The sequence below is a fragment of the Lissotriton vulgaris genome, chromosome 5 (genome assembly GCF_964263255.1).
Source record: "Lissotriton vulgaris chromosome 5, aLisVul1.2, whole genome shotgun sequence".
Lineage (NCBI taxonomy): Eukaryota > Metazoa > Chordata > Amphibia > Caudata > Salamandridae > Lissotriton > Lissotriton vulgaris.
In genome coordinates, this window is record NC_141693.1 from 1,141,858,858 (window position 1) to 1,141,875,946 (window position 17,089).

The 17,089-nt window shown below is 47.3% G+C and overlaps 1 protein-coding gene across 1 annotated transcript in view; it reads left to right on the forward strand.

The window, feature by feature from the left end:
* FHIP2A (FHF complex subunit HOOK interacting protein 2A) overlaps positions 1–17,089 on the forward strand; it is a 340,036-nt gene that overhangs the window by 296,146 nt on the left and 26,801 nt on the right. Inside the window, exon 16 of the mRNA XM_086922896.1 lies at positions 12,455–12,558. Within this exon, the coding sequence (XP_086779022.1) occupies positions 12,455–12,558 (104 nt within the window). The remainder of the gene's footprint in view (positions 1–12,454; positions 12,559–17,089) is intronic.

Genomic DNA, 17,089 nt, shown 5'->3' on the forward strand with positions numbered 1-17,089 from the left:
TAGAGCATAGGCACATCGCACACTAAATATGAAAAAAAGTAAAAAAAATTGTAAAAGTGTTCTAGTTCCGTGTAAAGCGCTCTAATGCTCCCGGGCCAAATTTGCGCTATATAAAACTGCAAGAAATTGTGTGTTGGCGCTTATTCTCTTAATTAAATGTCAACATTATTATCGATTTTAGCTGTACAGGAGTCATGTCTGCTTATTTCGTAAGGACGGAAGACTCAGCTGATTGTTGAACCTTGACCCCCAAGCTATTCTAAGACCTTTACAGCAGGTCCTCAACTGCCTGATCTATCTGATTTTCGCCGCGTAAGAGTTGGTTCTCTTCCCATTGTGCCCCCTTGGCTACTGTCTTATGGACTGCTTAGCATATTAGATATATTGCAAAACAGAATCGAAAACAAAATATTTTTTAGCCAAAGGGTCTCCGATTGAGAAATTCGCAGTGGAGTCCAGTTGAACAGAAAAGAGGCGCGTTGAACTCTTCGAAGCAAGGCTCGGAGGGGTGATAGGCTGTGTTTTTCATCATTCAGCTATGAAGCCCTAACACTACGCGGTACTGTAGAACGGGTATTGTTTTCTAGATGCAGGTATTGTATGGGTTATAATCCAGAGTGATGCTCAGTGTAGAGCCACAGTTTGTCTGTTGCCGACCTTTAGACATGACTCAATTGCTTTGTCTACAAATTAGGTTGATCATTTTTTATAGGTCATTTAAAAAGATATAAGGCTCTTTCTTTTTTTGTTTGTAGTTGTATATAGAGCAAACTCGACACAAAGGTATTGGAGCGCTATACATTACCACCAGTTACAAAACACATGGTTCTATCAATGTTGTTTTTTAGGCACAAGGCGAATAATGGAAACACATTTCATTAAAGGAAGTGCAAAGATCAGAAAGTGAGCCATAGACGGGTCAGAGCGTTGCGACTTGCGAGGCTGTTTAAAAGATGAGGGAAGGGGGCTTATGCGCAGACTGCAGAGCATTTCTGTATTGAAGCTGTCAGTTTCCGGACCTGGAGGGAATAGGGGAAAATGAGAGGTGGTGACTGAGGGTGACAAGGGATGGGGCAATGTGGGAGTTAGCATTGAAACCATTCTGATGGTCCCGTTATTTGGCACTGGCGGACTCGGAGGAGGTCCATCATGGGGTAAGTCGTGAGGGGGTGACACCATGAGATACCCGCCCTGGGTGACACCAACCCTAGTGACGCCACTGGATGCGGTCAAACACATCAATTACCTCGAACTGAAGACCGTTCTCCTAGCTATGAAAGCTTTCCAGACGAAGTTATACAACCAGACAGTTTTGATCCAGACGAACAACACAACAGCAATGTTCTACATAAACAAACAGGGAGGAACACAATCGGCCCCGCTGTCAGAACTAGCACAGGATATATGGAAATGGGCAATACCTCTGAAGATAGATCTACTGGCGATACATCTCCCAGGAAAGGACAACGTGGAAGCGGACTGGCTCAGCAGACAGACATCGGCCTCACACGAATAGGAGCTAAATGCACAAGAAACAAGAAAACTATTCGACAGGTGAGGAACACTGTCAATAGACCTGTTTGCAACATGCCAGAATGCAAAATGCCAACACTTCTCATCAAGGCAACCAGGGGAAGGGTCCCTGGGGAATGCCCTATGGATAAGCTGGTCAAAGACATTTGCCTACGCTTTTCCGCCGATTCCCCTGATACACAAGGTACTCAAAGTGCAGGACAAGCAAAATGACCCTGATACTGGTCACACCCCAGTGGGCCAGGCAGACTTGGTATTCGCAGATTATGGAAATGACAGAGTGCACCAAACAAATTTGGGAGAAGGAAAGACCTACTCTCCATGCAAAACGGAGAGGTGTTGCATCCAGAACCAGAAAGTCTCAGCCTAGCAGCATGGCTCCTGAGGACATAGAGTTTGCACACCTAAAACTACCGGAAAGCACCCTGAGGGTACTTCGAGAGGCAAGAAGACCAAGCACACGGAAGTGCTACGTGGCCAAATTGAAGAGGTTCACACTATGGTGCAGAAAGGAGGGACTGCACAACAAAATGACAAGGGACTCTACAGTGCTTAAGTACCTCACGCACCTGCTTGAGACTAACCTGAGCTTTTCTTCACTAAGGGTACACCTAGCAGCCATTGTCGCTTACACAAGAGGAGAAACAGGCAAAAGCTTCTTTACTTCTATGATTGTAAAAAGATTCTTGGAAGGCGCAAAAAGGATTGCACCACCTAAAAGGTTACCAGCACATGCATGGAACCTCAATATAGTGCTAACAGAACTCATGAAGGCACCCTTTGAACCAATGCATAAAGCCTCACTACAGATGCTAACGTTAAAAACAGCATTCCTAGTGGCAATCCCCTCGCTGCGCAGAGTAAGCGAACTACAGGCGTTAACGCTACAGGAACCCTACATTCAAATTCACAACAATAGGGTGGTGATGAGAACGGACCCACACTGCATGCCAAAGGTGGTGTCCAAGTTCCACATCAACCAAGCAATCCAAATACCGAGTTTCTTCCAGAAACCAACAACAAAAGCAGAAAGAGCACTGCACACTCTGGACGCGAGACGTGCAGTCATGCATTACATAGAAAGAACTAAGGACCACAGGAAAACAAAACAGTTTTTGTGTCATTTGCAGAAAGCTTCATGGGCAAAGCTGTTACCAAAGGGACAATTGCACGATGGATCGTGCAAGTTATACAATTCTGCCACAAACAAGCTGGGCAAGAACTAACAGAGGGGCCACGGGCCCATTCAACAAGGAAAAAGGGAGCTACAATAGCCTTCTTGGCAAACACTCCCATTCAGGACATATGCCTGGCGGCAACATGGGCTTCTGTGCACACGTTTACAAAACACTACTGTGTGGACATACAAATGAACAAGGAAGCACAAGTGGGACAGAAAGTGCTTCAGCACATATTCAAGAACACAAGCTCATCTTCCACCCAGCCGCCACAATAACAAAACCGCTACAAAGTCTATGCACAGCATAGTGAATCCAGAAAGATTCACGCTGCAAAACGAATAGTTTCTTACCTGTCGGTGTAGTTTTGCAGCTTGAAGATCTTTCTGGATTCACTAGCGAACCCACCCACCTCCGCCAGAAAGATGAGGCTGGAGAAAAGAGGTGGAGAGGAAAAAAAAAAAAGATTTATGAAAACGTCAAGGAAAAGAGCGATAAAAGAAAAGATCGAAACATTGCCATACTATTCGGAAACAGAACACAAATGGAAAAGGAAAAAAAGAATCCGAAGATGGCGCCCAGGGTGGGAGCTTCCGCAGGAAGCATGCCGACGTCACATGAAGGACACCAAAAGGTGGGACGTCGACGCCCAACTGGGCTACGAAAAAAAAAAAAGAAAAGACTACGATTCCGGACCCAACCACTAGACCGCGGAATAATGCACAGCATAGTGAATCCAGAAAGATCTTCAAGCTGCAAAACTACACCGACAGGTAAGAAACTATTTGTTTCCTCACATCTCAACTGACCCCCCCCCCCCCCCCCCCCCCCCCCCAAGAGCTTGGTGGTCCAAGCCTCTATTTCTCGTGGTGCATTCCCTTCTGCACCTCTGGACAGGGATTCCAAAAGGCTGGATAGCTTCGGCAAGAAAATGTTTTCTTCTGCCAGCCTGGCATTGCAGTTGGTAAACACTGTATGCCTCTTGGGCCATTATTCCCTTGCCTTATGGGATATGGTTGCACATGTGCTGCCACAAGTCCTCTCCCAAGCTGTTGCATACAGGAGAGATGCATCAAAGTTTACCATACACTGTGGCCTTGACATGAAAGACTCGCTGGACAGAGAGCTTCCTCGATCGTGGCCGTTAGGCGCCACACCTGGCTGAGAATGTCTGGTTTCTCTGGCGATGTCCAAGCCAATCTTATAGCCATGCTCTTTGATGGCTCTCATCTCTTCAGAAATAGGGCGGACGCTGCGCTATAGCACTTCAAGGAATCACAGTCTACGCCCAAGTCCTTGGGCCTCTTTGTGTCATCTCGCCTAAGTCCAGTTTTCAAGGCTATAGAAGGGGCTTCCAGCGGAGCCAGCCCTATCCTAACCACAGAACAGCACCAGTTACATAAACTATGCATGGCCGTGGGCGCAGCTCACCCTCACCCTGTGGGTCGGATTGCCCGAGGTCAGATAAGGCCACAAACCCTTCTCCGCCTCCAAACACTCCCAGTCCGATTCTCCCAGATCATGGGCATCCAGTTGGTGGCAGGATACGCCTTCACCTCCACCATTGTGGGTTCTACAGATAGTCCAAAATCAGTATTAATTTTCAATCCCCGAGAGTCGCAGAAAGAGTGAAAGCTATTGAGGAGACTCTGTAGCCCAATCGGTGTTTTGGAAATCAAAAGGGTGTCGGCTGCGAATAGCAGGGTAGGAATTCTCCTGCCCGCCAGGGTGGGAGCATCTGCGGGATGTTTTAAAAGATGATCCACCACTCCATTGACATACAGTGAAAACAGAGTGGGGGCAAGGACACAGCCCTGGCGGATGCCCCGATTTACTGTTATTCTGGAGGTCTTTTGGCCCTGTTTACCCCACCTCACTTGCGCAAAGTTTTTAGTGTGAAGCTTTATTAATAGCGACAGCAGGTACGGGGGCATACCCAGGTCAAACAGTACCCTCCATAAGCAATCACGGGGTACTAGGTCAAAGGCAGTGTGCAGATCTATAAAAGCAAGGTACAGACTGCCTTTGCCCAGTATGACCACATTCCAATAGAGTAACAGCAGTCGAAAGGACTGCTCAATAGTCCAGGTGCCTGATCTAAAGCCCGCCTGGAAATCAGAGAGGATCCCGTTGTCCTCTACCCATTGGAGCACCCTCCCCAAAACTACCTTCCCTGCAAATTTCTGAGATGTATCTATCAAGCTTATAGGTCGGTAGTTTGCTGGGTCGTCCTGACTCCCTTTTTTGAAGATTGGGACAACCTCAGCGCTCATCCAGGATTCGGGGAGGGCAGCACCAAGGTAGCTTGCATTTAGCATCGAGGCAATAAGGTTCCCCCATTCAGGGACGTTTATGCGAAACAAGTCCCCTGGTAGCCCATCGGGCCCGACAGCCCTATTGGGAACAAGAGACTTGATCGCGTTCTCCACTTCCTTGCTAGTAAATGCTAGGTCCTCACTCAACCCAAGGTGGTCCAACGGTGGTGGCTCACAGGGTTCCTGTCCGTCACCCGTTATTGAGGTATATAGACGGGAAAAATGGTCCACCCACAACACCTCGGGGATATTACATTTTATAAGGGAATCAGCGGGTTTGTTCCTGGCTCTAACTAGTTCCCAAAAGCCCCTCGAATGTCTTCCAACACTTGTCAACTTCAGATCACTCCAGAACTGGTTCTCCCACTCTTCCTTCGCTTTACAGATAGCACCCCTATACTTCTTCCTAGCTATACTTGTCAACCCACAATCCTTTGATTTAACTGCAATGATTAAGTCCCTCTTAGCTTTCCGGCAAGAGTTGGTATACCAACCTGGATTTCCCCTAGGGCGCCCCCTAGAACCAGCCTTAACATTTTGGCTTTGTACGGTAAAAAGGTCACCTATAAGTTTCGTAGTGTGGCCAAAGAGAGTGGAAATCTCGTGGGCCTTTGAGGTGGTAGATTCCAACTTAGTTGAAACCTCAGCCATGATTAAGCTTATTTCTAAGATTTTGCCCTCATCCAAGGCCACATTATTCCATTTAAGGCGTCTCCCGCAATTCGATGGGCAGACATCGTCTGTCGATCTCAGTATGGGAGGTGCCTGATTATTGGTGGCCATCGTCCATAGGGGGGGTCAGTGCCAGGGAGAGTAGCTTGTGGTCACTGTCCGTAGAAGATAGAACTGCCATGTCTAGTACATTTGCCCAAAGTTTATAGTTCAGCAAGATATAGTCAATTCTAGAGGAATGACCTATCCTGTTTGAATGTATGGGCACCCGAGGGATCCGAGGCTGTTCTTCCATTTGCAGCCCTCAGGCCATACTCCAGGGTCAAGGCGTTCAATTGTATAACCCTTTGGGACCATCTCGTTACAGGTGCTATAGATAGGGATGGTATGCCACTCCTAGTGTCTTCCTCTTCGATGCCCAAAATGTCATCAACCGCTAAGGGCTCAAAGGTGCAGTTAAAATCCCCCACAAGCGGAATGTAGTCAGCTGGATTGCATAGGCTAAGTTCGTCCTCAAGGATCGATAGTGTCAATGAGGGCGAACCTCTTTTAGGGGCTCTTACATAGATATTCAAAATCTCCATATTCCGCCCACTGTGAGGCCCACTCACTGACAGTCTCTGCAAGTCATGAGACTTAGAAGGTCTACATCTAATTTGCCCATATAAGCAGGCCACCAGAGGGACGGCCTCTCCCCATAAGGGGGGCAATAGCAGGCACAAATATAGGTGGTAAACCCAACTTTATGACAAGGTTCCAAACACCAAGTTTCCTGGAAAATACATATTCCAAAAGACTCAATGAGGGAATTCCACTCCGGTATGTCCAGATTACGAGAAATGCCCGCGATATTCCAGCTGGCTATCTTCAGAGCATTGTTAGGAGCTGGCTCGTGTCCAGCAGAGAGTCTCAGCGGACACTCGGTAAGCTCCGGACAAGGGGGCTTTGACACCCCCTCCAGTACTAACATAGTATCAGATGGGTCCACAACAGAGCATCCCGGTGGCTCCCCATGATCAGAGCCAGAAATAGGAGGGACAGGATGTAATTGGAGGTTCTTGGGCGTGTCCCCTTGCGAATACAAATTGCAGCCCCCGGAGTCAGGGGCTTCAGGAGGCATTCGCTTATGTGATTGGTAGCCAACTGGTCAATGACCCCACCACGGCCAGCAGGGAATCAGTTCAGGGTGCTGATAAAACATATGGGGCGGTGGCAAATCTTGGTGGAAATTAGTGTCAAACCCTTCCCCCTAGTAGTGAATCTAAGGGGCCATGTAGTATTAGGGTGAGTGTAAAAATAGTTAAGAGTGCGTGTGTCTATCCCTGTATTGCTACCAACAGAATTCTGGCTGCAAGTAAATCTAGCCGCCCTAGGATCTTTAAAATTAACAAGGATGCAATCACCCTTTGCATCCTTGGGTCTAGTACCTATCCAATTTACCCTCCTTACATGGATGACCCGACCATCAATTGAGCTTGGTAAATTTCGGTTTTCCCTCAGCCAAAATATAGTTTTATTTTTGAGTTCAGTATAGGACTCCTATTTGCCTGGTTTAAGTGTAGGGGCCCCAGTGAGAACAGTTACAAAGGGCTGACAGTCTGGGGGGAAGGTTAATGATGGGAGCTGTGACTGCGTCCAGTTCCCCTAATGGCTGTTGGTTAGAAGCCATAGTCAGCATACTAGTGATAGTCATGTCAGGACCTTTGCCTTTGCTAAGAGTCTTATTAGAACTAGGCTTCTTGGTTTTGGCGAGACTGCTGGTCCCAGGACCTACGGGCTGCATCGCTTTCTTAGGAGGCTCACCACGACTCGTGTGCGCAGTAGGCTGCGCCAAGGCACCCTCAGTGATCACCCTTTTAGGAGAAAGGTCCACAGTCGGGACTCCGCAGTGTACATTGGATATATTTACCTCAACCCCTGGAGAGATGATCGAGGCGTTGGCAACGATGGTTGGAACCTGGGGGACAGTAGATCCCACTAACCCATCCTCCCTAATTCTAGAATGAAGTTTAATTAGGGATTTAAGGGAAAAGAAGTTGTCACGGGTAGATTGCTCAAATCTATCCAACCGCTCTGTCAGCCCTTTAACTCTCTCTAAAACTGGGAGGAGTAGGGATTTAATTAGATGTTCAATTTGAGAGATTGGTGGGAACTCTGGAGAGGATCCTAAGGCAGGGACAAATGTAAAACCTACACTTGTTTTCTCACCTAACACATCAGAAGTGAGTCCCCCTGTCTGCCTCTCGGAAGGTTTGGCTCTCTCACCCGCGCCCTTGCAAGATAGGCCCTTAGAAGACAGACCCCCCCTATTGCCAGTCCTCCTGGGTTTCTTATGTGGTTTAAAGTAACTACCCTTTCGAGGGCTAGCGATGCGTTTCCTTTTAGTGGGGGGTACTCCAGTAAATGTCTGTGGTGGTACAATGAGGGGAGAAGTAAAGTTCTCCTGGCGACCAGGGGTACAGGGGGGAACAGCAGGAGCAGATTGTTCAAGTGCTCGTGTGTCTGGAGTGGTGTTCCCTTCCATGCATGGCGCCAAATCAGACAATCTCTCTAATCTGTCCAGACTAGTCCTAAGCGCAGCTACTTGGGGGTGGTCGGTTTTCTCTGAGACATTCACCCCAGGGGCAACAAGATGTACTGGAGAAGGGGCTAATGCCAAAGGGCCCAAGGATGACCGTTTGTTAGCAAGTGATTCCTGGGAAAGGCGACGTTCGGTCATTGCAATTTCCTTCTCAATGACCGTAACAACGCGAGTAATAAATTGGTCCATGGTAACTATTGTACAGTTATTTCCACCCCTCAAGCTTTTCCCGGACCGTGTAGACATTGCCCACAAAATAACACACACCCAATTACAATACCTAAAAGGGCTGTATATTGCAGGAAACAGTAGTCCCTAATGTGCAAGTTCACAAATGTCAAAAACCTTAGGGGGGTGGCCCAGCCCAGCCCCTCCTGGCCCTGGATGGCCACAGACCAGGGCTTAGCCCGGCATGCTCCTGCGCGCTCCCACCAGCGGTAGACTGCAACCAAGAAATAGTGCGAGTGACGTGCCGTAGGCTTGGTGGGCAGGGAACGCAGACCAGGTGTACAAGGTCAAGCAGGGACTCCTGGAAGAGGGAGTCCCTGCAGCGCTTCTCTACCTACCTGCCTGCCGACATGCACACACAGCTCCTCCGGTCCCCACGCGGTCCAAGTCCGGGGCAATTCAATGAAGCGGCACCCGCGAAGCGGCACCCGCGAAGCAGGTGCGGCGAACAGTCACCAAAGTCTCCAAGGCTCCTCACAGGCAAAGCGGCATGACAGGTATCCCACTCGTTGGGGGGAAGGGCAGAGTTTAAAACACCTCAGTGGGCGTGGCGGGCAGGGAACGTAGACCAGGTGTACAAGGTCAAGCAGGGACTCCTGGGAGAGCGAGTCCCTGCAGAGCTTCTCTACCTGCCTGCCTGCCGACACGCACACACAGCTCCTCCGGTCCCCACGTGGTCCAAGTCCAGGGCAATTCAATGAAGCAGCACCCGCGAAGCTGGTGCGGCGAACAGTCACCAAAGTCTCCAAGGCTCCTCACAGGCAAAGCGGCAAAACTGCATGAAAGTTATCCCACTCGTTGGGGGGAAGGGCAGAGTTTAAAACACCTCAGTGTGCCTTGGGCGTGGCAGGCAGGGAACGTAGACCAGGTGTACAAGGTCAAGCAGGGACTCCTGGGAGAGCGAGTCCCTGCAGCGCTTCTCTGCCTGCCTGCCTGCCGACACGCACACACAGCTCCTCCGGTCCCCACGCGGTCCAAGTCCGGGGCAATTTAATGAAGCGGCACCCGCGAACAGTCACCAAAGTCTCCAAGGCTCCTCACAGGCAAAGCGGCATGAAAGGTATCCTCAGGTGTACACCAAGGTGATAGCGGTGGTCGCAGCTCATCTACGGAGATCAGGGGTTTCGGTCGTCCCCTATCTGAATGACTGGCTGTTGAAGGTAGGCTCACCCCAGGAGGTCTTCTCCCACCTCCAGACTACAGCGACTACCACACCTGACTCCTTTCCCTTACGCTTCCTTTCATCTGAGATGTTCTGGAAAGGGTGCAGTTTCAGGCCTATCTTCCTGACCAGTGAGTTCAAAATATTCATGCTATGATACGGATGTTTCAGCTTCTATACTGGATTTCGGTGGGACTGACTCTTGAGGCTGCTGGGCCTCATGGCGGGAACTGCGCAAGATCTGCAGTGGTGGCTGACAAACCGCAAATGGGTCACAGACAGACCCCTCTCCCTTCCATACCCAGATCTTCCAGTGGTGACAGATGTCACTCCTGGGATGGGTCGCCCATCTGGTGAGGTGGAGATCCGAGAACTCTGGTCTCCAGCGGAAGCCAGGCTGCACATCAACCTGTTGGAGCTTTGTGTGATCGGATTGGTACTAAAAGCCTTCTTATCTCTCAAGGGAAGGCTGGTTCAGGTGTTCATGAACAACACCACCACCATAGGGTACTGCGACATACAAGGCAAGGTGGGGTTGTAGACCCTCTGTCAGGAGGCCTGCATCTCAGGATTTGGCTGGAACAGAAGGGCATATCCCTGGTGGTACACCTGGCTGGTTACCTGAACACCAGGGTGGTCGAACTCAGCCGTCGGTGCCTAGCAGGTCATGAATGGCATCTACATCTGGAGGTGGTACAAGGACTCTTTCAGTGGAGGGGAGAGCCTTGGTTAGATCTGTTTGCCTCCACTGTGAACACCCAATGTCAGCAGTTTTGCACGTTGGAGTTTCCAAGGCGGGTCTCGCTCGGTAACGCTTTTCATCTAGAGTAGAGCTCAGTCCTCCTATACATCTTTTCGCCCATACCACTCCTGACCAGAGTGCTCAAGAAGATTAGGAGCGACGGGGATCAGGTCATTTTTCGGACTGGGCACTGAGAATTTGGTATCCCGAGCTTCTGCAGATGAGCATGAGCCTCTGATCAGGCTGCCCCTTTGGGAGGATCTTCTGTCGTAGCAGCATGGGAAGGTCCTCCACCCGAACCTGTTAACCCTCCACCTTCTTGCGTGGAGATTGAGCAGCGATAGTAGACAGCATTCAAACTTCCTCCCAAACTATTCCAAGTTATTCTGACAGCCAGGCATCCCTCCACTAAGTATACACCTGCCAATGGCAAACATTTGTACAGAATAGAGTATTGACCCTCTCTCTGCCTCCCCTTCTGACATCCTCCTTTTCATCCTATCTCTTGCCCAGCAGGCCTCTGCTCTGGCACTCTAAAGGGTTAACTTTTGGCCCCTTCTGCCTTTCTACGGTTGCACTATTTAAGTCCCTTATTGTAAATAGATTTCTGCAAGGGCTTACACATTTGTTTCCGCACTCACCTTTTATCATGCCCCAGTGGGACCTTAACTTGGTCCTCACTTATTTAATGTGTGCACCATTCAGGCCACTGCACTATTGCCCCCCCAGCTGCTTTTCATCAAGGCAGCCTGTTTAGTGCCAATAACTTCTACCAGGAGGGTGAGCGAGTTACAGGAACTTTCTTATCAGTGTCCTTATCGGACGGTCTTCCCATACAAGGTAGTGCTCCGCACTAGGGCTTCTTGTTTGCCTAAAGTGGTGACACCTTTCCACCTAGGGCAACCTGTCACCTTGCCCACCTTCTATGCTCCTCCGCATCCTTCTAAGGAAGAATAAGGTCTCCACACTCTGGACCCAAAAAGGAGCGTAATCTTTTTACCTCAACTGCGCTATAGAGTTCCGGTGGAGACCAACTCTTTCTGGGCTATGTTATAGAAAAGAAGGGATGTTCTGTGCAGAAGAGGACCATCTCTTGATGGGTTATCCTCTGCATTAAGATCTGTCACGCTCTGGCAAAGAAACAGCCCCCTGAAGGCCTGACAGCTCATTCTGCCAGAGCTAAGGCAGCCTCCATGGCTCTCCAGTGTGGTGTCCCAGTCCTCGACATCTGCCAGGCGACTACATGGGCATCCCTGCACACATTTGCCAAGCATTATTGCCTGGACAATCAGGTCCATACGGAAGGCCTCTTTGGCTATTAGGTCCTACTGGACTTTCTGGTTTAAACTTTTCCACAGTCCCTCCTCCGGGGATGGTATTGCTTGGATATCTGTTCATAGGTCAGGAATCTACAGGTAGATGTCTCTAACAGATGGATAAGTCCCTTACCGTCTGTAATACCTTACCTGGTAGAGACATGATCTAGCCGCAGATTCCTTATAGACCCACCCATCTTCTCTGCACTGCAGATACGTTCTTAATGTCAAGGCTGTTCCCCTTTAGGGCCCTAGTTGTTTGAACACACCACTGTCAGTCAACTTCATGGCTCCATGCTTCTAGTGTGGAATGTCGTGAAAGTACTGACGTCCCAAGTTTGCCTATATAGACGCGAGCGCCACGATGACTGAGACGAAGCAGAAGACCGACGCCACCTACCGACGCGCAGGGGTACTCCTTAAGAAAAATCTTCCAGATCCAGTTTGACGCCTGGGAAGTTCAAAAGTAAGGAATCTGCGGATAGATCATGTCTCTACCAGATAAGGAGTTACCGAAGATAAGTAACTTGTCCAGCTACACAATCGTCAGGTGAAATTGATATCTTTGTTTTGTGAGGAGTATAACTGATTGTTCACAAAGTCGAACATTTTCAATCCTGAAGATTGTAATCTGTTCTCCAAGTCTCTTATTGAACTGTCGTTGCAGAGATATTTGTATTGTTAAATGTATTACACTTGCTGTCTTACTCCCTGTAACTATTCTCAGGTGGTTGGAGATCTTATGGTGAGAATTCAGCGCATCCCAGATTTCACTACAAAACTTCTGCTGGTCAGAAAACGGCTGCTTGGATTGGAGCCTGAGGGTCCAATGTAAGTGACAAAAAATATTTTTTCTGCAGATGTGATGTCCTGGATGAATGGTGAGGTGTAATGTGGCCTATGCTAGGGTGGGAAGTTTAATGGTTACTCCGAAACTGCTTTTCCATTTCTGAGTTTTTCTGTTTATTTATATCATTGTAATTGGATTAGTCTGTCAATCTGGTAAACTAATCTGAGGCAGCACTATAGTATACAGGATGGGCTATACTATTTTTTTTAAACAAAAGCCTTCCCCTGAAAACCTGGTGTCCTCGTGGCTGGAGGTGTTCTGATGACCCTATACTTCATGTCATGCAAGTTGCTCTGTATGAATATGCTGTGAAATGGTCAGGAGTATAAAGTAGGTATGTTTGTTGCAATGAAAGTTATATTACTTTATTGCAAATGGTTTTGGAGAACTGCGTTGTCATTTTAAAACCTAATTCACATTAATGTGACAGGTTCAGTGTAAGTGACAACTTTCCATAAGTGTCTTCAGCTTCTACTCCTTGATACCCTCTTTTAAAACCCTCCATTTTCGGTCTCTCTCGTTTGGTGTGTTTTTCCACCAGACCCCCCCCCAACCCCCAAACAAATTTTTTATTAGAAACAAAGCAGCAATAAGGACATTGCATTGACAGCTCGTATACAGGTGGTCAAAGAGATTACAATATTATTCTCCCATTATTAATCCGGAGAAGGTCCTGGATACTACAATCCAATGATAACATATGAAACTATCGGTAGGCCGCTCACATGTTCTCGGGTCAGGAGACTTCAGCTAGACACTCTACCTCTAATTATCCTCTGCTTGTGCTGATATCTCATCCACATCTCCTCCTAATCTCCGGAGTCTTTCCCTCCTCAGTTCTATTGTCGGTGAGACACATATCTCCCCGCTATATTTGTTCCAGCTCCCCCACTTGTGATCCCATTTACGTGGGCACCCCGTCCTTTATATACTGTTTTTTCGGCAATCATAGCATGGTCCATATCTCTAGCCCTGTCCCTCAGCAGTGGTACTGTGTCCACACCCCATTTCTGACCAGAGTTCTGTTTCGCTATGCTCCATGCCATCGTAGCCCATGCCTGTTCGGCTTGCGTGAGGTCCGTTGCTTCCCAGACATTGAGGAGACACAGTGTGGGGGTTGGGAGGATAGGTTTGTCACAGGTTTTAGTCAACTGTCTGGTGGCCTCTGTCCAGTAGTGTTGTATGTGCGGGCATTACCATATAATTTGTAGGAGCGTTCCTTTCTGGTTACAGTGTCGGAGGCAGCGATCATCCGATCGTCTGCCTAGTCTGTGTAGTAGTGTGGCGTCGAAATATACATGGTGAAGTATTGTAAGCTGCACCAGGCAAAGCCGCTTCGGAATGGCCACATCTCGGGGCAAAGACAGCGCCTCTAGCCAGTCTTCGTCGGGTAGCTCCCCCAGCTCAGCCTCCTAGGACGCCATCAGTCTCAACATTGGATCGGCCCGGTTATTAATCAACTTTTTGTATGTGAGGGAGATGGCCTTGCGGGGCATAGAATCCAGCAAGAGCCTGTCCTCCAGGGGAGAGTAGTATGGGAGGGGGTATCCCTAGGAAGGGCGGAGTCAATGGCATGGCTGATTTGCAAGTAGCGAAATCTCTGTCTGCGCAAACTGGTGTTTAGTTTGAAGATCGGAAAGCTATGCCTTCTTGTGCGTAACCCACAAATCGCCCACCGTGGGGATCCCTATCATATGCCAACACAGGTACTAAGCCGACCCAGAATATCCGATTCCCATAGGGGGGGTCGCTTTCGTAAGGCGGCCCTGCCATCCCATACGTTTGACTCCTTTCTTAAGCAGGTACCACTTGCATTATCACTATTCCTTTTTGCTGCAGGCTGTGTAATTGGTTTGTTCTAGGTTCCAAGCCAGTGCAGGAAATGAGGGGGACCCAATTGGATCTCATGTATGGCAGCTGTTATTGAGCCGGATCGGGGCCGGCCCTAGTGAAATATGCTAAATTTGTCCGGGGTAATTTGTTGACAGCTCGACACCGTCAGTAGCACCCACACGTTATCTTCTTTCTGTTCCGAGCAGACACCTGCAAGGGGTTGAGGAAACCTATTTTTTCAGGCCAGGCAGACCCAATACCAAGGCCTCATTTAAATGGCCATTATCCGTCCATTATTTGGACTCTTATCCTGGCTGAGAGCTATCTGGAACCTAGTTTCCAATGCAATGAAGGCAATCAGCTTTTCACTTCACATGTGCTTAAGGCGAACTATGATTTGGATGCACGTTTTTGACTTGCTGAACCACTGAACACAAGAGATATGCATGCAATGTCAAAATAAGATGTACCTCTCTAAGTAATTATCAACCATACTAGTAGGCATTCTATGTTAAGAGTTCTTTTTAGTCTGGAGAAACGCAAAGTTAGGATTTAAAACGTAACGCTGTGGCTAAGGTTGCCTACACTAATAAGACTTTATTGCTACCCAGAGGAACCCTTTTGAACATTAGAATAAGGAAAGTGTAATTTACAAAAACAATAAGTTTCCACGTTTTATGCACCTCCTTTATGCTGACTCATAACTCTGTATGCTATATTACGGTTGTAACTGAACTTACCATTATTATACCATGAAAATTACTAGGCACAAAAGGTGCTCTGCTGCAGTTGCTTTAAGCGCATAAGGTATATCTTAAAATATGACCTCTTTATGACCAATTAATTTAGCCAGAGCAGATCTACTGTCACGTGGCCTTATTGCTAGTTTCTTTGTGGAAGAGTTTTAAAAAAAAAAGGTACAAGTTGACTGTCCAATTCGGTTTTTCATGACTCTGCCCTTCTTGACTCCACCCCCTTTCTGCTGCCACGCCTTGACACGAAATGGGTTGCTGGAGTCCATTTTTTCAATTTCCAGAAATAGTTGACCGCTATGATTGGTTAGTGTATTTCTGGCCATGAATTTCATTTTGCCTACCTGGAAACGGGCAGGATGTAAATCCTGTTCATCCTAGTTTTACCAACAACATTACTGATACCTATCATATAGCAATAATAATAATACAGTGTGTGTACAATTTTCTGTGTAAGTATGCTGTAGGCAAATAGGTGGTCCATATATTTACACTCCATTTTAAGTCACAACTTGTGCACTGTGAAAACAACTAATGGCATTTATATAACCAGTGTTTTCTAGGCAGGAAAAAAGACGGTCTCTAATATTGTGCTTCTTACGAAAGAACCCATTTTCATTCACATTGAGAAAAGAGCATTGAACCTTCACCTTTCATCTCCTCAATCTATGTGCTTATAGAAATGGTTTCTTCGAGCAGATTGAGGGGGAACATTTATATGGATATCTTAAGTTCTTTTTTCATTTAAAAGAGTGCTCTTGTTTTTTTCTTTCCCTGCCGTGGACTTTAAAAGTATTGCTCTTTAGATCTTAAACATCCTTTCTCCTATCTGTCCATGTTATGGGTCTCATGTTCGGATTCTCGAAAACGTTTGAACAAATAAATTAGTGTGTCAGCCAGCTACTTTTGAAAGACTATATTTGGGGGTTGCATCCCTTTGATAACAATATTATATGGAATCTTGCTTCCTTGGAAATTGTCCTCACTGGGGATAAAGAAGCTTATTTTCCACATTGGTGTTGTGAGAACCCCGATCAGAATAATTCAGTATAATCGGGTTTTTCATAACACCAATGTGGCATAATGGCACACGTGCAGGATGTTTGTCATGTTCTTAGGACAAATTTATTGTGCACTTCCCAGGCCAAGTGTCACAGATGATTTGATTGCATTAGCCTCCGTGATATGGCAACAGACCTGTTTCATGTCCTTGTAGAAAATAAATCAGGCACGGATTACTTGTATGAGAACCTCCCAAATGTGGCACTTGGTATTCATTTTGACATAAGAATGCCACTGTCAACTACACCATTAGCCTTCAGAGGACAGAGCACTTGGCACCTTCAATCATGCATTTACATCCATTGCTGGATTTCATAAGTGAAGGTAACCTTGATGTAGGTCAGGCAGTGCAGTGGTAGTTTCCATTGAGCCTTTGAATATAACCTGCACAGAATTAGACCACCTCTGATGTACAGTGTCCTCCATGATGTAACAGTAAATACAATATAATATTAACCAATAAAATGTATACTAAGAAAAATCTGAAAACGGGGACAAAGTGAGACTAGTCTCCCACAAACGTTTTCATTTTCAATGCCTCCCTTACATACTGCTCATGCGCGATTAATGTGCCATTAATATAATTAGCAATTGACGTCATGAATACCATTTATCATTCTGCTATGGCACTCTTAGTTACATAGAAGCTTTCAGAAATTTAAGAGACCACAGACGTAAGGCATGGGAAGTTCATAGGCAACAAACAAAAAGAAAGCCGCTTAAGAGCTCCTTATCCCCATGAATCAGAATACAGGACTTAAAAATGTATTCCTTGCCCCCTGATAAAACCGGTAGAAAAAAGAACTGCATGCATGGCCACCTGGCTAATTGGTCTCACAGGCAACATTGGCCATACATTTCAGAA